The 23,649-nt window shown below is 39.7% G+C and overlaps 3 protein-coding genes and 1 pseudogene across 3 annotated transcripts; 2 read left to right on the top strand and 2 right to left on the bottom strand.

The window, feature by feature from the left end:
* Nucleotides 1-293: 293 nt before the first annotated feature.
* On the bottom strand, nt 294-4,613 carry LOC121792601 (annotated as a pseudogene).
* Nucleotides 4,614-11,008: 6,395 nt separating this feature from the next.
* LOC121768204 (uncharacterized protein At1g28695-like) lies at nt 11,009-13,379 on the top strand. Its single transcript, XM_042164619.1, has 2 exons — nt 11,009-11,609; nt 12,546-13,379. Exons 1-2 carry the CDS (start codon nt 11,094-11,096, stop codon nt 13,077-13,079), a joined length of 1,050 nt encoding a protein of 349 aa, XP_042020553.1. The 5' UTR covers nt 11,009-11,093; the 3' UTR covers nt 13,080-13,379.
* Nucleotides 13,380-13,736: 357 nt separating this feature from the next.
* On the top strand, nt 13,737-15,697 carry LOC121770771 (uncharacterized protein At1g28695-like). Its single transcript, XM_042167547.1, has 3 exons — nt 13,737-13,999; nt 14,068-14,442; nt 15,036-15,697. The coding sequence occupies exons 1-3, from the start codon at nt 13,856-13,858 to the stop codon at nt 15,531-15,533; spliced, it is 1,017 nt and encodes a 338-aa protein (XP_042023481.1). The 5' UTR covers nt 13,737-13,855; the 3' UTR covers nt 15,534-15,697.
* A 1,934-nt stretch (nt 15,698-17,631) lies between these two features.
* Nucleotides 17,632-19,243, bottom strand: LOC121765795 (trihelix transcription factor ASIL1-like). Its single transcript, XM_042162035.1, has one exon. The coding sequence runs from the start codon at nt 18,929-18,931 to the stop codon at nt 17,939-17,941; it is 993 nt and encodes a 330-aa protein (XP_042017969.1). The 5' UTR covers nt 18,932-19,243; the 3' UTR covers nt 17,632-17,938.
* Nucleotides 19,244-23,649: the final 4,406 nt, after the last annotated feature.

Raw genomic sequence — 23,649 nt, 5'->3', positions numbered from 1 at the left:
TAGAACACATTATGTTATTCTATTGACAACTATTGCTAGCAGACAAGTAGCAGACTTTCAACAAGTAAAAGCTATTGCATTAACGTTGCCATACACCCTTACTTACCATTTACCAATATTTGGTTGTAGAGAAATGATATACCCTCTCGTGTAAGAATGGGTAAAAAGAAATACCTAAATCCTTAATCCATCAAGAACAAATTCGCTGCAAAATTACATTGTTTGGCCGTATTCATATGCATTGCGTCAATAGAATGGTGGAGTGCCATTGTGCGGAAGATGGAGAAAACATGTACTAGTAGTTATATTTGTCAAAATTTTCGTTGTAAAAATTTGATGACTTTAGCCTACAATGTTTGTTAAATTTCAACATAGTGCTGATAAGTATGCACACGGGAAAAACTACATGAGTAAGTGCTTCAAGCATCCCTCAGCATGGAAAGTAAATTAGCTTACACAATGACCAACTTGCTTCAGAGGCTCTTTTTCTTCCTTCAATAAATTTTGCCATTCAATGTTGTCCTCTGTTGCGAGGCCACTTGGTACACCAGATACAAAACATATACCCAAGCTATATTAATTTCAACTGCATGTGATGACGGCTCAGTTGTCAAGGCTTGTGGAGTTTGAACCCAAAAACTCTGGGGACATAGCTCTGCACAGGCTTCTGTGGCTTGAGGTGCCCATAGGTCCATCAAATATAGATGAGGGAAAGTGGTCCCAAAATATGCTCCATCCATATCTATACTAGTTAAGGAAAGCATCACAAAATGAAACATATGCCAACAGGATGTCTCACTTACCGTTCCCGAGCTCAATACACTCAGTTGAAAATTGTGGATCATAAAGACAGCATGAATTTACTAGAATATGAAAAGCTTCAGATAAAAAGCATACAAGGATACTGCCTTGATATTTGGATCGCGGATAGAAAATATCTTCACATTTGGGACAGTATATTTTTACAGTACTGGAGCGTGGAATGTCTGATTGTCCAACGGGAAGACAAGGCTGTCCACAGCAATAAACTCTTGGACATCTTCCAAAGTCATAATTCTTCTACTTCTCTAACTGTTTTAGGTTGCAGCTTGACAAGTTAGATAGCGTAATTAAAGGAAGAGGAAGTTAGAAAAAAAGAAGCTGAGGGAGTAATGATGATACCATTGCCGCCATTCCCTTGGTGGTCAAGATGTACCGGACATGGATAAGGCTGTAGAGCATTTCAGCAGCCGACTCAACCAATTCATTTTGTTCCTCAGTGAACATATCACCTACATATGTTCCAAATTGGAGATTGTTAACACACTGGCAAAGGTATCAGATGTGAACACCAGATGCAATCACTAAAATAAAAAAATCCAAACCCAGAAAACACAGAAAAAGCAACCCAAGCTTTGGGAGAATGTGCAGCAATAAATAGCATGCAGCTATTCATGAAACTAACGAGGAAGCACAGAGTTCACACCACTATACAAACATTCAAGCAGCTATCTGGAAACACATGATGACTTTATCAGTATTCAGTAACCAAAATCAGCTATGATACAAGCATAAATACTAGTAGATGTTAACTGCATCCAAAGACTCCTTTTTATGTCCAAGATGCAGGAGTAGGAGCATGTGAGGTTAAAGTAAAAGTTAAAAGTTAAAAAATTAACGTGTCGCCGATCGGCGGTGATCTAACGCGTTCCTCCTGTACTTCTTGCGCTCCTCCTCCTGTACTTCTTGCTCAACCTCTTTAACCACCGCGCCATAGACCTCATCCCATGCGCGTTGATACTCATCGTCGGGATCCATTTTTGGAGAGTGGATTTGAGAAAATTTTGATATTTGAGATTGGAATGAAAAAAAATGAATCGGGAAAAGGTATTTATATATAAAAATAAAAGAATTTAACTACAGTTATTTTGGTCAAACATAAGAAGATAGTAGCAAAAATGTTCGACGATAAAAGTAAATCTTTGAATTGACCACACACAAAGAGACCATATTGTGGAAGTTGACGTGCGTAACTAGACTAAAACTGATTAAGAGTAAAGCAACACATTTTAGATATTCCTAATGTGAAATAAAATAGATTGTTTGTCTTTCATAAAATCAATATCTCCTGTTTCGCCCACTCTCGAAGCAGTTCGAGAACCTGTTTAAGTTCATAAATTAATTAATCTTATCACAAGTTTTAATACTTAGCCCATATATTATACCTTGAATAGTTGGCATGCAAGGCCATGATCACCAATAGCTGAGTGAGGTTTGCAGCAAGGCCACCTCTGTGGGTTGCGTTTAATGGATTCCAGAGCATCGCGTGCAGCAAGCACCCCGTTACCTATATTCTCATAGCACATGTTTCACGTTCTATTTATTATAGCAGTAGTGGGGCTCAGGGTTAGTAGATTTAGGTAGAGATGAAACTATAAAAGACAGACAGAGAGGTCTTTAGGTGAGTGATTATTGGTGAATGGCCATAAATAAGAGAAAAAATAAAAAAGAAATAGCTTTACCCTTGGAGCTAAAATCTTATCCTCAACTATAACATCTCCGAAAAAGAGACAACTGCAAAAAAACAAGTGTAGTAAGGTAATACAATTCTAAAAACTCAAGAGTCTTAGTTAGAAGATAAAAGGATAAGGTGCCATATTACAAGAACATTCAAAGTATCTTTACTAAAAAAAACAGGTAAGTGGATAAATATCTAGTCCTGGTAAGAGTTTATTTTATGGTGATTGAACATTCATCACAAGTCTTTAAAGTAATACAAACAGAAACCTCCCATCTCTATACTCTATGGAAATAGCACTTAGATGAAAAAATGGAGTTGACCTAGTTAGCTTCATTGCATCATATGCATAGAACCAACAGCAACCTCCCATTTCTGTAGAATTATCCCTGAAAGTCAAAACTGATATGTGGATAGTTAGCAGAGATAAGTTATCCGAAATCCTGGCAGTCGAGACAAAAAGTAAGGAGAAACAATATCTGCTGGAAAAAGTCCCAAAGCTGTTTAGGCATGGCGAATAGCTGCATGATGAGAAAAACTTTAAAAAAATAAATCAAAAAACAGGAAGAGAAATAAATAAAATACAGTAGAGAAAGAAACCATGATGAGAAAGAAAGAAAGCCACTGTAAACATGCCCTTTTATACTTATTTCTTACCATCAGCTTATAATCATGACTAAGTCACTTGAATTGACTTTGAGATTCTCAATCCAAATTTAAGTTTGGTATGGATACATATACAACACAATATACACATATATATATATATAATGTATGGAGGGGGAGAGAGAGAGAGAGGTGAATTACTTGTTTCACCAAAGGGCGTGAAGTTCGATAATGATGCCTTCTTCCTGAGGTGTTAACAGCCCCTTTTTAAGGCCAGGCCTCAAGTAATTCACCCACCTCAGCCAACAGATCTCCCCACTCTACCTGATCACCATAAATAGGAGTACATAACAATATTCACAACATGTATTCTTTCTTTTTCTATATCCAGATAGATATACCTACCTGTGCACTTAGAGACAGAGTTTCATCTGCCTTCACCATGCTGATAGATATATTGAAAGAGCAATTTGGATAAGACTTCTTGGCTGCAGACTCGCTGTAAGCACCTTGAACACCTTGGAAAATATTCAACCAAACTCTGAATATAAACTGTTGTGTTTTGTGTGTAATACACATGTTGATTAACATGTCTTTTTTTAGCCTTTTGTTCTGCCTAGAGTAATTAAGGACGAAGTGTATGTAACATTTTAATCAAAATAAAATAATAATGGTAATTATTATCATGCTGTTGGCCGGCACACAAAAGTAAATTGACCAATTTCTGGACTTGGATCCCCTGCTGTGGAGGAATCACAGCAGGGTGTGCTGTGTACTCACAGCATAATATTTTATTAATAAAATGTAATATTAAAAAAAAGTTTTTTTTTAAAATAAAAAATTAGAATGTGTGTACACAGCACACCCTGCTGTGATTCCTCCACAGCAGGGGATCCAAGCCCCCAATTTCTTCTCCAGTTTTTCCTCATTGCAGCAGTATCAACCACTATTCTTCTCTCTCTTACTCCTACTATAGGCAATTCCATGCAAAAAAAAAGGAAGATGGTGCAGTAGTTGATACTCCACTTATTAATTAAAAGCTCTTATATTTTGAAGAAAAAACATGGCAAATAGACAAGATTTTTCACAAACTTCAACACTCAAGCATAGAAATGGATCGAGGTGCACTAGATTATATTGAATCATCAGTGTCAGACAATATTGACCAGCTACAACAAAGACTCACATGCTGATTTAGGTTTTCATGCATCAGTAAAAATCTATTGAACTTAAGGTAGAAGAGAGGTGGGAGAGAGCGATCAAGTTAACCCTAGAAAATCCAATTTAACAAAAATCAAAATTAATTGCCCAAAATCCAACCTGTACTCGCAATACTTCAATTCGTACATGCCAAAAAGGTGTAATAGGTGAGTAGAAACAAGATTCTCACCTTAATTATTCAAATATTGGAGCTTGACATCAAAATTCCCTTTTAAGTGGAGATTAGAGAAGGTAAAGACTGAGAAAAGTAATGTGAGTACATGCCACAACTGTATACCGGCGATTTAGAGGGAGGATACAATTTAATTTAATTTAATTTAATTTAATTTAATTTAATTTAATTTAATTTAATTTAATTTAACTAAATTAATATGCCGCCCACATTAAGTAGTGTAGAGTTCCTAAGTGTTGTAAAGTACCAACCACATTTATTGGTGTACTAGAATGTTCTCACTCACCCTATAAATACTAGGGTGAATGAACATTTATAACATAAGGGAAAAACAAACATTGAAATATTTCTCTATACACTTCTTTCTATCAAATGACTAACCAATCTTTCCCCACCTCTCTCGATTACCATCTTTAAGATGGTATCAGAGCAGGAAATTTCTATTTGGGGACTCAGAGCAATGTCATCATAGTCCCATACCCTTCTCGGCCTTTCCTTCATTATCCCTGCAAAACCAAAACCAAAGATGTCAGATTCTGACACAGAAAATACCAAACCATACTCTGCCGATACTATGGCAGATTTTGCGGCACAATTTGCCGAATTCATGAAGTTCATGAATAAAACCGGAAACATACCAGAAAACCCTCCAAAACAGTCACCACAAAACCTGGAGTCTTTGGGAGAAATCCGCTTAGAAGACAAATTCAATGGGGATAATTATCCCCTTTGGATAAATTTGATGGAACGAGCTATAGGTGGAAAGGGACTGATTTCTCACATTTCTGGAGGATCAGAACCCCCCACCGCCAACGATCCCGGCTACGCGATATGGCAACAACGGGATCATTGTTGCTTCAATTGGATCATCAACAACATTGAATCCAGTTTGAGGAATGAAGTTTCACAGTATAAAACAGTCAGAGACCTATGGGAAGGTCTGGCAATCACCTATGGAAGTGGAGCTGACCCCTTTCAAGTACATGATCTACACAGGCAGGCGATGACAATTAAGCAAGGAGATATGAGCTTGGAATCCCTCTGGAATAAATTCCAGGACTTATGGATCTCAATAGATGCAAGAGATCCCAATCCCATGGAAAGCCCCAAAAGCATCGAGAAGTACAACAAACATACACAGAGGCATCGACTCTACCAATTCATATGGGCTTTAGACGACAAATACGACAAGATCAGACGGGAAATACTAAATACATATCCGTTACCATCCGTTCGCAGAGCATATGGTATGGTGAGAAGGGAAGCTGTCAACGAGAAGGTTCTCAAGCCCGAACCAGACCCATTTGGAATCGCAGCCGGCTTGGGAGCTTTCCACAGAAACCGCCCAACTCCAGCGGCGCAAACCCCACCGGAAATCTGCACACCATTCCCACCAAATCGAAAACAAGATGAAGACAAGAACAAGCTTATTTGCTCACACTGTGGAAGAAAAAAACACACACGGGATACATGCTTCCACCTCCACGGATACCCCGAATGGTGGCAAGAGATGAAGAGAGCTCGCCAAAATGGAAAACGAGGTGGCGCCGGGAATGGAAGGGCAACAGCCGCCATTATGATTGGAGGAGACCGAGCCACCTACACCGGAGGATCGGCGGGCGGCTTCGGCAATCCCACAAGCGGCGGCGGCGGCTTCGGCAAACCCACGGTCAGCGGCGGAGGCGGCGGCTTCGGCAACTCCACAGGCAACGGCAGCGGCGGCTTCGGCTTCGGCAATCCCTCATCCAGCGGCGGCAACGTCGTCGCTCCACCACCACAATACCCTAATTGCGGCGCAACACCAGAGGGTGGCGGAGGCGGCGCAAACCCAGTCAACGTGGCCAAAGCATCAATTGCATCGACTCAAACCTGGATGGAAGGTAAAATTAATGAGAGGGAAGGAGGGACCAGTGACCACCGGTCTCCGATCTCGGTTGGGAAGGCCGACGGTGAGAGGGAGTCGACGGGTGTGGGAGCAGAAATGGAGTTGGAGAGTGAAAGGGGGGGACGGCTAGGGTTTTTTAGGAGAAGACCCCATTTTTTGCAAAACAGTCCCCCAATCCCACATAAATCCTATAAAACACCCCACCCCACCAATATTTTCGAAACCCCACCCCTACTTATACCTGAATTCCAAAAACCCACCCCAGAAAATCACAATACTTCCAAATATTTCCCCAACTTTCGGAAAATGCACAATCACACCCGAAAGTTTGAATTTCCACCTTCCACACCATATACAAACTTGGTCCAAGCTCTGGCATATTCTTCGTCCTCAAAAATAGGACCAAAAGACTCTCATTGGATTTTTGATTGTGGTGCAACTGACACAATGACATTCGATAAATCCGATTTTTTAGATATATCCCAATCAAAGAAACCTTTTGTCCAAACAGCCAGTGGGGAGTTAGCACATGTCGAAGGGGCGGGAACTATATCTATATCACCAACCCTTCGCCTCTCCAATTGTCTTTATGTTCCGTCCTTTTCCCACAAATTATTGTCTGTGAGTCACGTCACGAAAGAACTTAACTGCAAACTCCTAATGCAGCCTCGTTTTTGCATGTTACAAGATATCAAGACGGGAACGATAGTTGGGCGTGGCACTGAGCGACATGGACTGTACTACGTTGATGAGATTGCCCAACATAGTACTGCACTGCTAAGTCGTGGACTGAATGAAAGACAGATATGGCTCCTACACCGTCGGTTAGGGCACCCATCTATAGGATATCTCCGTTTACTCTTTCCCAAATTAGTTTCTTCTTCATATGTTTTGAATTGTGAAACGTGTGTTTTGGCTAAAAGTCATAGACATTCCTTCAAGTTGAACAAAACTAGAGAAAAAACTCCTTTTGCTTTAGTTCACTCTGATGTTTGGGGCCCTGCGCCCGTTACCGGGGGTCAAGGATTTCGATATTTTTTGCTTTTTGTTGATGATTTTTCTCGTATGACTTGGATTTATTTTTTGAAATCAAAATCAGAAGTCTTTGGAAAATTCACTGAGTTCTATAACCTTGTCCAAACCCAGTACAACACCAAAATCCAAATCCTTAGATCTGATAATGGGAGAGAATATGTGAACTCTAGCATGAAAACCTTCTTTACCGAAAAAGGTCTCCTTCACCAAACAACATGTGCCTACACGCCGGAACAGAATGGGGTGGCTGAGCAAAAAAACCGGTATATTTTGGAGATCACCCATGCACTTCTGATAGAGTCCCACATCCCTAAAACCTTCTGGCCTGAAGCCATAGCCACATCTGTTTACCTTCTAAATCGTCTTCCCACAGGAATCCTAAACTTCAAAACCCTTTTAGAGGTATTCTCTAAAAAACACTCAATTCCCTCTTCTCTCATTCTTGAACCCAAAGTTTTTGGTTGCACTGTCTTTGCTCACATACCCAAAAATGATCGCGATAAATTCTCACCATGTGCTGTCAAATGTGTTTTCTTGGGGTATAGAAAAAATCAGAAAGGGTATAGATGTTATGACCCATCAACAGATCGCATGTATGTCACTATGAACTGTGACTTCGTTGAAAGTGAATATTTCTATAGCCAATCTAGTGGTCAGGGAGAGAGTGAGCCAGGTAACCCGAATAGTGACGCACTCAATTGGCTACCTCTATGGGGAGAAACCGTTCAGGGGGAGAAAAATCCTATCACAGTTGAGAGTCCAACAACGCCAATTCCCCATGAACAGAACATGTCGCCTCAGGACCCAGCCAAACTATCGGACCAGTCTTTGAGACCTGAGGTAAAAACTTTTGATCCCAATATTGGTACTCTGCCCGAAATTGCTAACAGTGGCAGGGAAAATATAAGTGATACAGAAGAGCCATCTACAGAACAAGAGACAGGACATGGCAGATTACCCCACAGGAGTACGAGGGGCATTCCTCCTCGACGATATTCTCCAGACTGGAAAGGACGAAAATCAAGGTACTCAGTTGCAAATTTCACCCAGGGACACCTTACTGAAATGGCTAGAGCGTTCGAAGCTGCTCTCTATGAAGAAGAAGAGATTCCACAATCCTTCGAGATGGCAATGCAACACAAGCACTGGAGGGAAGCCATGAAGAAGGAGATTGATGCCCTGAAAAAGAATGAAACATGAGAGAAATGTACTCTACCTCCGGGAAAGAAACCAGTAGCTTGTCGGTGGATCTTCACCATAAAACGACGTGCAGATGGTTCAATCGAGAGATATAAGGCAAGATTGGTTGCTAAAGGATGGAGTAGACTATGAGGAAACGTTCTCCCCGATGGCCAAACTAAATACAGTAAGAACTCTTCTTTCTGTGGCTGCATGCAAAGAATGGCCATTATACCAGTTGGATGTGACAAATGCCTTTCTTCATGGTGAACTTGAGAAGACCAAGGAAGTCTATATGGAGGTCCCACCAGGTCTGTACGAAGAATTTGGAAAAGGGCAGGTATGCAGATTGAAAAAGACCCTCTATGGGTTAAAGCAATCACCCAGAGTATGGTTCGGAAGATTTTGTCAGGCAATGTTCAAACATGGCTTTAAACAGAGCCATTCAGATCACACACTATTTCTGAAAGAAAGGAATGGAAAAATGACATGCTGGATTATTTATGTTGATGACATGATCATAACAGGAGATGATATTGAAGAAATCCAGAATCTGAAAGAGAATCTTTTCAAGGAATTTGAAATGAAGGACTTAGGAGCTTTGAAGTACTTCCTTGGGATCGAAGTGTTGAGATCCAAGCACGGAATCTTCTTAAGGCAGAAGAAGTATATACTTGACATGCTCACCGAAATAGGTATGCTTGACTGCAAGCCTGCTGAAACTCCAATGGTACCCAACCATGGGTTGAAAATTGTAGATGGAGCTAAACCTACAGATCGTGAAAGATACCAACGGCTAGTAGGAAAACTCATCTACCTTTCTCATACCAGGCCCGACATCGCATATGTCGTTGGAGTTGTGAGCCAATTCATGCATCAGCCTCAAGAAGATCACATGGATGCTGTCACGAGAATTGTGAGATATTTAAAAGGAACATCCAATTATGGGATATTCCTAGAGAAAAAGGAAGATTTGGAAATTGATGGGTACACAGATGCAGATTGGGCAAGCAATCTAGTTGATAGAAAATCAACTGGAGGGTATTTTACCTTTGTTGGGGGCAATTTAGTCACGTGGAGGAGTAAGAAGCAGAAAGTGGTTGCCTTGTCAAGTGCGGAAGCGATCAGGAGCGGTCTTATGGAGATACTTTGGCTTCGAAGATTATTAACAGAAATTGGATTCCCACCGACACGGAGGAGTCAGCTTTTCTGTGACAATAAAGCTGCAATTAGCATTTCAGAAAATCCCGTACAACATGATAGGACCAAACATGTGGAGGTCGATCGTCACTTTATCAAAGAGAAACTTGAAAGCGGGATTATCGAGTTCCCATTTGTCCGATCTGAGGAACAACTGGCAGACATTCTCACCAAGGCGTTGAGTCCTACAAAATTCAAAGAATTCCTTGGCAAGTTAAGTATCGGGGATACCATTACTCAACTTGAGGGGGAGTGTTGGAAAAGAAGATGACATTAATATGCCGCCCACATTAATATGCCGCCCACATTAAGTAGTGTAGAGTTCCTAAGTGTTGTAAAGTACCAACCACATTTATTGGTGTACTAGAATGTTCTCATTCACCCTATAAATACTAGGGTGAATGAACATTTGTAACATAAGGGAAAAACAAACATTGAAATATTTCTCTATACACTTCTTTCTATCAAATGACTAAACAATCTTTCTCCACCTCTCTCGATTACCATCTTTAAGAGGTGAGTAGAAACAAGATTCTCACCTTAATTATTCAAATATTGGAGCTTGACATCAAAATTCCCTTTTAAGTGGAGATTAGAGAAGGTAAAGACTGAGAAAAGTAATGTGAGTACATGCCAAAACTGTATACCGGCGATTTAGAAGGAGGATACAATTTAATTTAATTTAACTATGATTACCGACGGATCTTATTCGGTCGGTAAATTTATTAATGATAAAAAAAAGATAAATTGATTATTTACAATTCGTATAACAACAAATACTCATAGAAAAGGGAAAAAAATATTACCGACTTAAAATTCCCTCGGTAATCACCCGGGATTACCTTCCGTCGGTAAACTGCTAATTTTTATAGTGTTTAGTTCAAATTCAAAAATAGGATCAACATTTTCTTAAAGCCGTGTCAAATTAAAGTGAAACATTTAATCTTAACGACAGAATAATATAAACTAGTCTAATTTTATAAAATATATTCAGTGTAAATATTTAAATAATTTTTCATCCTATTTAGTAAGATGTTACGTTGCATAGTAGTACTATGTAATATATGGTCGAATAGACATTTTCTGAAGGTAAAAAAATCTAGATTAATCTATTATAGTATTACTAATTATTTTAATCATCTATATTCCCATATTGAAACAGGACAAGGTAAGAAGGTATTTAATTAAAAAATTAATTTTCCAAATTTCAGGTAGTTTTCATGACTCTCCAACTCATGCCTCCTTCCTCCCTTATATATATTGTCATTGTAAAACACAAAACCAGTGGGAAATAAATCATGGATTACTCCAAAATCAATCCCAAACAGATTCTTGCAATCCTCTCCTTAATGGTAGCAACCCTAATCCTTGTTTCTTCATGGGAGCCTTTAACCTACAAACGAAACTCATTTCTCTCAGACAAGATGAATTCGACCTCTGAAAGAGACGACTTGGAGGTAGCGTTGGAGAAGGCGTCTATGGCTAATAAGACGGTGATCATCGCCTTCATCAACGAAGCGTACGTGGAGCCCAACGACGACGAATATCCTTCCATGTTCGATCTCTTTCTCGAGGGTTTTTGGGAGGGAGAAGATACCCGGCGCTTCCTTAGCCATCTGGTGGTTGTCTCCATGGACACCACCGCCCACCAAAGGTGCCTCTTCCGCCGTCTCAACTGTTACATGATGGCGGCGGAAGGCGATGGTCTCGCCGGAGAGAAAGTCTACATGTCGGCTGGGTTTATAGAGATGATGTGGAGGCGGACCTCTTTTCTCCTCCAACTTCTTAACAGAGGATATAATTTCCTCTTCACGGTATCTTCTTCTATTTTTATTTTTCTATTTTAAAATTTCATTTCTGTTGACAAATAATAGAAATTAAATATTATCAATATTTAATACTTATATCATTGTAAAAAGACGTCAAATATATCAAATCGTATGGCATACAACGTACCTAATGCTTGCATCACTATTAAATTAGAATTGGTCATGCGATGAAAGATTTGAAGAGTGTTTATTTAAGTGCATGCTTTATTTGTTTGATTTTGTGAATATTGTAATTAAATTGGAATATTTTTAGTTTTAAATGTTGCACATGACATGGCTACTTGGTAAGTCTAAAACAAACATGAGAGGAAAAGCATGATTCAGATTATAGAACGGAAAATATCATTTATTTAATGTTTAAATTGAAAATTATATGTTGGGTTGGAAACTTGGAATCACTACCAGAAAATTTCTAACATGCTTACATAGTCGTCGCTAACCTGCTGTGGACCACCCTAAATTAATTAGGAGTGGCCCATTTATTAGTATTAGATTAGATATAATAAATGAAGTATAGTGTGATTAAACGTAGGACCGCAAGACACATGTGCATGTGTATCACTTGAAAATCTTGATATTTTATAGGGTTACTTTTACTTTTCAAATATATATGGAGAAAATGATGATGTCTTTATAGTCAAGTTAACAGTATTGAACTTTTATTTAGAATAGTCAAATTTATACAAAGAAGACCTACACGTTTTTATGATGAATAAAATTCATTTAAGATATTAGCCTTGAAAGGAAGTGTTTTGAAAATTTATCAGTATATGCCTCCTTTCGTTATCAAAAGTCAATAAATAAACCTCAAATCATAACAATCGAAATCTCGGTAAATTATCTGGTAATTTGATATAATTCATGTAATACTATGCTTTTTTATTGTATAGTTCAAAATCTTATAGACTTATAAACGAGCAGGACACAGACGTATTATGGCTAAGGAATCCATTCACAAGGCTGGTGATGAACGACGACGAAGAATCCATGGACTTACAAATAAGCACAGATAGGTTCAACAGCGATGCATCCTCAACCAAAAACCATGTCAACACAGGGTTTTACTTCATCAAATCCAACAACAAAACGGCGTCGTTGTTCCAGAGATGGTACGACACGAGGAAGAACTTGAGTGAGGTGAAAGAGCAAGACGCGCTGGAGATGCTAATAAGGCATGGCATCCTCACACGACTCGCCATCAAAACTAGATTCCTCGACACCCTCTATTTCAGTGGCTTTTGCAGAGACAGCCGCGACGTCAGATCCGTCGTGACTGTCCATGCCAACTGCTGCCGGAGCATCCGGGCGAAGGTCCTTGATTTGAAGGCCGTTTTGAGGGATTGGAAGAGGTTTAGACAAGTGGAAACCAATGGTGTTCCTACAAATGCTACTAATAGCTTTAGATGGTCTAGACATACATATTGTTACAATTCATGGCACCAAGGAACCTCTTAGTGTTTTTTTTTAAATATAATTTTTCAAACTAGGGAAAACAGAAAAGGAGAATAGCATGGGGTGACATCTAGATATGTATACTGTCCAATTTTCACTCCCTTTTGGCACAATATTTTATAGTATAGTGTTATTTTGTGAGACAATTAATAGGAACGGGATGAAAATGAAAAGTTTGGATCATGAGATGTGTTTGAGTAGCGGGTTGAGTCCGGTTCGGGTCTAGGGCGACCTGACCCGCATGTGCGCATCCTTAATTAATGCCAGCCCTCCATCTATTATTTTCCTTGGGCACAATTGATGAATAGAGTGGTCTATGTTTGTCTTAGTTTTTTAGCTTATCCAATAAATAATTAAACAAACAACTTTAAGTTTTGGCGATACTCCCTTTTAGATTATTGTTCTTCTGTCGAATAATTAACTACTTATTATAATATATTGTAACTTAAATTAATACATGTTTACTCTGTTTATAGAGCCTTTTTTTATTTGATTTGCGTGACAGGTCATATAAGAGTAGAATACAACGACCATGCTATATTTATGTATATATATATATATATATATATATATATATATATATATATATATATATATATATATATATATATATATATATAAGGTCAACTAGTAGTTCTAAATGAGGAATGAGATCCGAAATATAGAGAAGTTGAATTCATTAAGAAAATCGTACACCCTTACCAAACTATTTTGTAACTTCACTCTAGCCATTTCATCCAAAATAAAAATCAAAATAACTCGTGAAAAATTCTGGAAATATGGAGTGCCACTTTAGTAACAAAAATTTGGCAATCCTTTCAATATTTTTAGCAATAATCACACTTTTCTATTATCGTGAAGAGCTAACCAACAAGTCTCTCTTATTTTATACAGACAAATACTCTTCTACCGATTCCAACTGGGTGAGTTTTTTCTAGCTAATGCAATTCATTAATTAATTTACATGTATTTATTTGTTTTGTTGGAACAGTCATCATGGTTGCCACGAGATGAGCTCGGAATAGCTCTGGCGAGGGCTTCAACGGCAGACAAGACGGTGATCGTGGCCGTGATCAACGAGGCCTATGTGGAGAGCGATTTCCCCTCGATGTTCGATCTTTTTCTTGAGGGCTTTTGGGTGGGAGTGAGGACGCGGCCGCTCCTCCGCCACCTGGTGGTGGTTTCAATGGATAAGGCTGCTCATGAGAGGTGTCTCTTCCGCCGCTTAAACTGCTACTTGCTGGTGGCCGGCGGTGGTTTCTCCGGTGAGAAGTTATACATGTCGGGAGAGTTTATAGAGATGATGTGGAGGAGGACTGCATTTCTCCTTGAAGTTCTCCATAGAGGTTACAACTTCATATTCACCGTACGTTTTTCTTCCTTAATATTGTCCTTTGCATCTTAATCTAGTTGTCATCTAAAAAAATGTACAATTTCTACCATTTTATTAGCAAAGTAACAATATTAAGTTACACTAATTTCGGATCCTTTGTCTCACAAATTTTCCTAATCACACTAATTATGAAAAATATTTAATGGGTGCGTTTATTTATGGGCAAATTGTTAAAAAATCATGAAATTTTGTCAAATTTCTGGTTCTGATTAATCCACAAGTTTGAAAATCAGCCAAAAAAACCTTGAAGTTTGGCTTTGTTATCAATTATCTCTTGATGATTTTTTTTGTGAAATTGTATCCGATATAGCAGCAAAAAAATCGTACGTGGATGTCACTGATGAATTAAACAATATCGTCTATCCATAAAGAAACTGTATCGTTTGATTCAAAAAATACTCCTTAAACAATATATTATACACAGACGACTAATTTTCCACCATGGGATGGTTGAGAACTAGTATTAAAAATTTCATGAACTTTTTGGCTGATTTTCAAAATTATGGAACGGGCCAGATTTTGTTTAAATCATGATATTTTTGGTAATTTACCCCTCTTTATTGCAGGATGCTGATGTTATATGGGTTAGGGATCCTTTGGCGAGACTAAAAAGGAATGGGAAGTTTGACTTGCAAATAAGCACCGATACCTTCACCGGCGATCCGTTCTCGAAAGACAATCCAATCAACACAGGATTCTACGCGATCCGATCGAGCAACAAAACGACGTCACTTTTTAAAAAATGGTACGGTATGAGATCGAATTCGACGGGGATGAAAGAGCAAGACGTGCTGCAGATGCTAATTAGAGACATGGGTGCACTAAGAGAGTTCAACATAAGTGCAAGATTTCTCGAGACGCAATATTTCAGTGGATTTTGCAACGATAGCCAAAATATTGGATCAGTGATCACTATCCATGCAAATTGTTGTCGCACTATTAAAGCCAAAATCGTGGATTTGAAGGCCGTTTTAATGGATTGGAAGAGGTTCACTGCGGGTAATAGTACCAGCGACTTTAAATGGTCACCACATGCAGCTTGTGCAAATTCTTGGGGGAGATAATGCTTTAATTACTCCTTTTTTCCTATGTGAATGTGGAATTATGTTTCATTAGTATTATCACATGATCATACACAAATAAACGTAATGTACTGTAATGTAATAGAGGGTTACATTTAATTGAATACAATCAGATTGAGGATCTACTTGAGGGGGACCTCCTAATTAAAATACACTATGTTAGTTTTAAATTAAATTATCTCAATTTTATTGACGTTGAATTTTGTGCATAAAAGAAACTTGTCAGTTTTTATGAGTAAAATGCACTGTATAGCTTTTATATGAAACAATTAATGTGTAATTTCTGTCAAACTAATTTAAATTAGAAGAATTCAATATAATAAAAGTCACGTATTGCTGAAAAGTAGCAAGTCTCACTTTCACTCATAACAATAACTTTCAAAAGATATTTTAGTAGGAATTTGTATCTAAAAAAGGAAATTATTGAATTACAACAGACATAAAATACTAGTACTTGTTGGATTCCTAGATTTTGTGTAATAGTAGTATATAAGATTTGGGATTAGTTTATGAGTCGACACAAAAATTCTGGATTTCGGAATAAAAAAGAATATAGATGCTGACAAATGGAAAATGGAAAATTGAAAAATTATATGGTGATTGAATGGGAATATAGTTTCTTTTCAATGCTACTACCATGAAATACGCATATGGATGTGGAAAGTCTTTCAATCAACATTTTCCACAAAAGCCTTTATTTGTTCATCTAGTGGCCAAAATTGCATTTCAAGAATGAAGAGTTGTTTCTTTGACTTGGGGGACAAATTACAATCTATTGAATTTGATTCTACCACTCAGGCACTCACCCCAAAACTTAAGTTATTATAAAAGTAAATTGTCGTAAAAATTACCAAATTTGCTACATATCTAAATTAATTATTAGTATGGTATACCTGTGGTGGAATCAGAAAATTTAAATAAGTCGATACTAAATTTTAAACAGTATTACGAGAAATTAGATAGTAATAATTGTTTTCGATGATGGATCTCGAGTATAACTTATAAACTCTAATTAAGTTTGTCTAAAGTGGGCTGAAATGGCTAATGTAAGAAAGCCCAACTAAACTAATAAAACAAAGCCCAAATGCTTAGTGCTCCTGTAATCTCCGGGTCCAGCACCGGCCAAGCTCCCGCTAGAGCAGTGGCTTGGCCTATGCTGGATCTGTATTTGTAGTGCACATATGTACATAATTTAAAAACGTGGTTTCTAGCGCATTAAACAACATCGTTCAAGCAAATGAACACTTTGTCCGCATAGTATTTTCTCGCACATCATACATAACATCCCTAAATCCTAAATTATGAGACAATCGAGAAAAATATTACTTCATCCGTACCCTAAAAATATAATCTTTTCTTTTTAGTCAATCCCCTAAAAATAGAAACTTTCTATTTGAAGAAATTTCTTTCTCTTTAATAAGGTGTGACCCAAATCCGTGCCGTTTCAAAAATTTCTATTTTTAGGGGAAGGCCGAAGGAGGGAGTAATATTTTTAATATAGTCAACTAATTTTGTAAATTGCACTAGAAATCAATCAAACTTAGTTATTTTTCATACAATATCACCTTATTCCTGTCCATTTTTGTATTTGACAAAACTACTCCCCTTCCTGTATCTGTGTATGTCTGCAATTTTGCAAATTTGTAATCTCATTCTTCATAAACTCAATAAGAAACCCTTGATACACTCAGCAAAATAATTTGATAAACCTGAAACCAGCAGTGCACCACAGCAACCAACATTCAAAATGCCTCAGCTCAAGCAAGAGTTGATGTCCAAGAAAAACTCTAAACTGAGCAACAAAGATGAAAATCTCATTTCCAAATTATACATTGCATACACAATATACAAAGCCCTTCTTACCAGACCAAACAGGGCTATAACCAACCACTACCTTTTACAAATACAAAACCTACCAACAAAAATTAAAACACCAAATCAACTCAAGAATGCAATTCAAGAAAAGTTCCAACATTGAAAAAAACCATTTGAAACAATCACAATTAGAACAGGAAGAACTACATTGCTCATTCATCCAGATAGACAAAAGCTTGGAGCAAGATTGAATCCATGACACATCTTCACTCTAAGATCATGTTCCCACCATTCCTTATATCAGCAAATACTCATACATAGAAATTAGAAGCAAAGTTTGAGAAAAATGGAAACTGTTGCATGATGGATTTATCCAAACAAAACAGTGAAAAATTCAAATTTACAAGTTCAATGAGGAGCACAGAGTTTTTTCAAGAATAATTTTACCAAAATGCAAACCAAGCTACATGGGGAGAAAGCTAGCACTAAAGTTAAGAAGCAGACTGTGTTGGTTCCAAACCCAAATTACACAGAAATTCCAATACTGCTCAACCATTCTCCAACTCTTGATTTCAATCAGGTGTAGTCGAATTCCTTTTCGCCCGTTTTGCACTTCTCTCGGATTTCGCCTGAGCAAACGCCTCGACAATCCTCTGCTCTGACTCAAGCAACATCTCGGTCCTCTTCAACTCCATCTCCATCCGCATCTCCTCAATTTGCTTCACCATATCCATCTTAGCCTTCTCCATCCTCATAAAACCCTCCCCCAAACCATGAATTGCTGCAACTAGCTCACTCAAACCGTCACCCCCTTGGCTCTTTTTCGGCATTTCATCAGCCCTCTTCCTAATTTGCCCCGCACCAACAAAGCCATCCCTAGAAATCTTGGTCGAGGCAGCCCCATTCACACCCGCAGCATAATTCGTAAACCTAGGGTTATGGTAAATAGGGTTTGAAGCACCCATCTCATCGAATTTCGAATAAATCTTGGCCACAGTAGGTCCGGCGGTAGCCCGGCCCGGGATCTTGATCCGGAAACCGCTACCCGCACCATTATTCTCATTCAATTGGCCACCGTAGACTCCTCTCTGATTGTAATTATACAAATCGTTCACCCTTTTGGTGCCGTTGGCATTGTAATCGTTCTCGTCGTCGTCATCGGAGGAGGAAGGGGCGGGATTGGGGCCTTTCTCCATGGAATACATGCTCTGGAAGTGGGCCCAGGAGGAGGTGAATCGGCGGACGCCGCCGTGCGCGGCGGCGCGCTGGATCTCGGAGCGGTACCTCTTCCGGAGCTTCTCCATCTTGTGGCGGCACTGGACGGGGGTCTTGGGGAGGCCGGCGGGGCACCTGGCGGCGACGTCGTCGGCGACTTCTTGCCAGTGGGTTGCCTTGAGGTTGCCGCGGCGGAGGGAGTACCACTTGTCCTTGTAGGCGTCGATTAGGGAGACGGTCTCATCGGGGGACCAGCAGGGAGGAGGGAGGCGGCGGGAGGAGGAGGGGAGTGGGAGGGTGGGGGTGTGGGAGTCTTCGTCGTGGGAGGAGGGAGAGAGGGCGGCGGCCATGATGCGGAGGGAGATCTGAGAGGAGGGGAGGGAGTAGTGGTTGTGGCATAATGAAAGGGAGAGGAGGGCGGTGGGGTAGGGTTGTTAAAGGGGCGGCAGGCGGGGGGGGGGGCTGACTTGGAGGATCTAGAAAGATGAGATGGGATGAGATGTGAGAGGCCACCGCTTAGGGAGGGGCATGCTATCGTGCGCCGTTTCGGTGGTGGATGGGCAGGTGTTATCGTGCGCGCTACCAGAGGCGTCGCCGCGTGGGGTTTTTTTCCTTTGAATTTTTTCTCTCCATTTCGAAATTTCAAATTTCGGGGGTGCCTTTTTAAGTGCCAACCCTACTAATCTACCACTTATCCCTTACTTATAAATAATTTCTTATAATAAACCGATGGAGTTTAATCCAATTTTAATTAATTTGTCCAACTTGGAAAATCTATGGGCCTTGATAGTCATATTTTTGTTTTCGATGGTCCAATAAAGTAGTCATCTTATTTTTTTTTATTTAGATTTATCAAGTTAAAAAGAATAGGGTGGTAAGAACAGAGCATTTGGACGCACCGCACCCTGCATTGCTGCTGGTCCAATACGGCATTACACAGACTCAAAATAGGCTAGGTCGTGTGCTTGGCTTGCTCTATTGCATAGCCTGTTAAGAATTCTTTCTCCACTCACAAAACATATCATCCAATCTAATCTCTGTTAAAATCCGTTTCACGTCAAAGTGTGCTGCAGTATTTTCGCATACGGAAGAACAATACGGAGCGCATATATTAATTAACTTCAATGCATGATAATAACAGGAAACCGAAGCTGGGCAACTCTTAGAGTATCCACTATGGTTGAGGCGCGGCTATAGCCCCCGCAGGGGCGATCTCGGGGCGATTATAGTGGAGGTGACGTCCGCCCCCGGGGCGGACGAGGAGTGTTGGTGCGGTAGGCGGCGGACGGGCATGCGGCGACTCCGGGGCGAGGACGCGGCGGATAGGCAGGGCTCCTATAGTGGCGCGGTGTCCGGCGCGGCTATAGCCCCCGATTTTTTTTTATTATTCAATTTAATTCATCTATAAATACACCTCATTCCATTCATTATTTTCACACCATTCCAACTCTTCATCACTCAAAATTTCTCTCACTAGAATTTGTGGTCAGAAATGGACAATTTGTGGAGAGACGCGTGGAATGCTTTGATTCAACAGGTGCAACACCAGGCCGCCGAGGAGGATGCGGCGCACTTGGCGGAGGAGGCGGAGGCTGCGATCCCTCGTGCGATTACTCATCGGCGGACCATTCCACGAGACCACGTTGGTGCGCACCAGCGTCTAATGGCTGATTACTTTGTGGATAACCCCCGCTATCCACCCGAGATATTCCCCCGTTATTCAGCAATGATTTTAATTATATTTAATTGAAACTAAAATGAAAATTGATTATAAAATTTGGGAGCTATTGGAAGTGTCCATCATAGTGGCGGAAACAAAAAAAACTGGGGCTATGGACAAAAACTGGGGCGCGGCTATTGGAGCGGACACCCTTATCACGTCCTAATTTCCTGTTGTAATACTACAACTTAAAATCTCAAGCTTCGTATGATTGTTTCTAATTCCATCAAGAATATTGTACAACAAAATATGATCGCATGAAACAAAAATGGGAACTGATATTTAAATTGAAACTACACATTTGACCTAATATAAAAAAACAACCCCAATAGATTATTAATTCATTCCCTGTAATTATGGAGAGGATGGCAACTGATGCCGCCGTGAAGGGAGATGCTGATGAACTGCATATATAACACCTTTCACATTGCTTCTGCTAGAGGCGACGTCGAAATTGTGAGAGAGCTGCTGAAATTAGGCAGCCATGTATGTCTACTTAGCCAAGGGCAGAACACCAGTCATCCTAGAGTTGCTGTGAAATTCAATCAGTATGAAGCTTTCAAGATCCTCTGTGACCATGCTGTCAAACCGTATTGGGGAGAATATCTCTCTTTATTGATTTATGAATAATGTAGTAATCTCTCTTAAATAGAGAGTACAAGACGTGTAGCTATTCTAGGAAAATATTTACACACTAATTAGGTCCTACAAATAAGGAATGTAATTCTTGATTTGATTGCCTATGATCTTCCTTGATTTAATCTTGATTTGCATATATCCTGCTAACACTCCCCCTCAAGTTAAGTCACGGGATTTCTGATACTTAACTTGTCAAGCACTTCTGAGAAATTCTTTGCTCCCACTGCTTTTGTCAGAATATCAGCTAACTGATCTTCAGAGCGAACAAAAGGAAATTCAACAATACCAGATTCAATATTTTCTTTGATGAAATGTCTGTCCACTTCAACGTGCTTTGTTCGATCATATTGGACCGGGTTCTCTGCAATACTGATTGCAGCCTTGTCATCACAGAATAATTGACAAGTGTATTGTGACACAAGTCCTAATTCACTCATCAACCCTCTAAGCCACAACACTTCCGTTAAACCGTTCCTAATGCCCCTGAACTCAGCTTCAGCACTTGATAATGCCACAACCTTTTATTTCTTACTTTTCCACGTGACAAGGTTTCCCCCTACAAAGGTAAAGTACACTGAGGTTGATCTTCTATCCATCGGGTTCCCAGCCCAGTCAGCGTCTGTGTATCCATGAACTTCAAAGTGTCCATTTTTCTTGAACATTATGCCATGATCAAAAGTCTTCTTCAAATATCTGACTATTCTCAATGCCGCTTCAAGGTGATCATTTTGCAGGCGATGCATAAACTGACTAACCACACTAACTGCATAAGCTATGTCGGGTCTGGTGTGAGATATGTAAATCAACTTACCTACTGATCTCTGATACCTTTCTTTATCGGCTAGTTTTGCTCCTTCTACAATCTGAAGTACATGATTCACAACAATTGGTGTCTCTGCCGGTTTGCACTCCATCATCCTTGTTTCTGCTAATAGATCAAGAATGTACTTCTTTTGACTGATGAAGATTCATTCCCTTGATCTTAAGACTTCAACTCCTATGAAGTATTTGAGTTCCCCTAAATCTTTCATCTCAAATTCATTGGCAAGATTCTTTTTCAACTGCTCTATCTCTTCTGTGTCGTCTCCTGTGATGATCATGTCGTCAACATAGATTATTAAACACGTGATCTTGTCTCCTTTCTTCTTCAAGAACAGCGTATGATCAGCATGACTCTGTTGGTAATCATATTTTTTTCATCACCCTTGTAAACCTCCCAAACCAAGCTCTTGGAGACTGTTTCAACCCATACAAAGTCCATTTTAATAAGCAGTCTTCTCCACCTGCAAACTCATCTTCAAAACCAGAAGGAGCCACCATATAGACTTCCTTTTTCAGCTCACCGCGTAGGAAGGCATTTGTTACATTGAACTTATGCAATGGCCAGTCCTTATTGGCTGCAATAGATAGTAGTACTCGTACAGTGTTCATTTTAGCCACAGGGGAGAATGTCTCTGAGTAGTCTACATCGTATGTCTGAGTGTATCCTTTTGCCACTAAGCGGGCTTTGTATCTTTCAATGGATTCATCTGGTCTTCTCTTTATCGTAAATACCCATCTGCAACCTACAGGTTTCTTCCCTTCAGGAAGAAGACACTTCACCCAAGTGTGATTCCTTGCCAATGCTTTTAACTCCAACAACATTGTTTCTCTCCAATGTTTGACTTTGATAGCTTCCATCCATGTCTGTGGATTTCCTCTTCTTCATATAAAGCAGCTTCAAACGCCATTGCCATCTTTGTCATGTTTGCCTTGGCCACATTTCCAATCGCGTATCGTGACCGTCTGTCTATCTTCTCTGGAGAATACCGTTTTGGCGGAATTCCTCTCGTGCTCCTTGGAGGTAGGATGTAATGTCCGGTATCCCCATCTATAATCTCATCATGCATATTGTCAGTAGTTAGGGAATTCTCAACGACATTATTTACCTCGGATACCAGAGCGGGATGCGACGTTGGGTGAGCAATGGGCTCCTCGGGTTGTACAGTAGGTAAAACTTGCTCGGCGACAGATGTATCTGACTCGGGTCGATCTCCAGTAGGATTATGATTAATGGTCACAGGTGCCCAACTTAACATGTCACTAGCATTGAAGTCCATTTCACTCTCCCCCTGGCTGGTAAGTTGGGTATTGTAGAAGAATTCTGTTTCTAGGAAGGTGCAATTCATGGTTGTGGTGATCTGTCTGGTTTTGGGATTGTAGCATCTATAGCCTTTTTGATTAGACCCATACCCAACAAAGACACATTTGACTGCACAGGGAGAAAGTTTTGTACGCTCATGTTTGGGATATGGACATAGACATAGCAACCAAATATACGGGGATCTAGAGATAATGCGGGAGGAATATTGGTTAGTATGGACAGGACTTGGAGAGGGTTTCTTTTGTCAAGTATTTTTGTCGGCAAATGATTAATAAGGTAGGCAAATGTGGCAACGGCTTCTGGCCAGAAGGATTGTGGGACTTTTGAGTCAAAAAGGAGGGCCCTAGTCATTTCAAGAATAATACGGTTCTTACGTTCAGCTACCCCATTTTGCTCAGGTGTGTAAGCACAAGAAGTTTGGTGTACTAAACCAGTTTGGGCACATAAGTCTCTCATTTTTGTGTTAACAAATTCCCCCCCCCCTCCATTATCAGACCTAAGGGATTTGATTTTTGTATTGAACTGAGTAAGGATCAATTTATAAAAAATGTAAACCTTTAAAAGAC

Source organism: Salvia splendens, chromosome 2 (genome assembly GCF_004379255.2).
Source record: "Salvia splendens isolate huo1 chromosome 2, SspV2, whole genome shotgun sequence".
Lineage (NCBI taxonomy): Eukaryota > Viridiplantae > Streptophyta > Magnoliopsida > Lamiales > Lamiaceae > Salvia > Salvia splendens.
The sequence above is the reverse complement of the archived record's forward strand: the minus strand, read 5'-3'. Positions and strand labels throughout refer to the sequence as shown.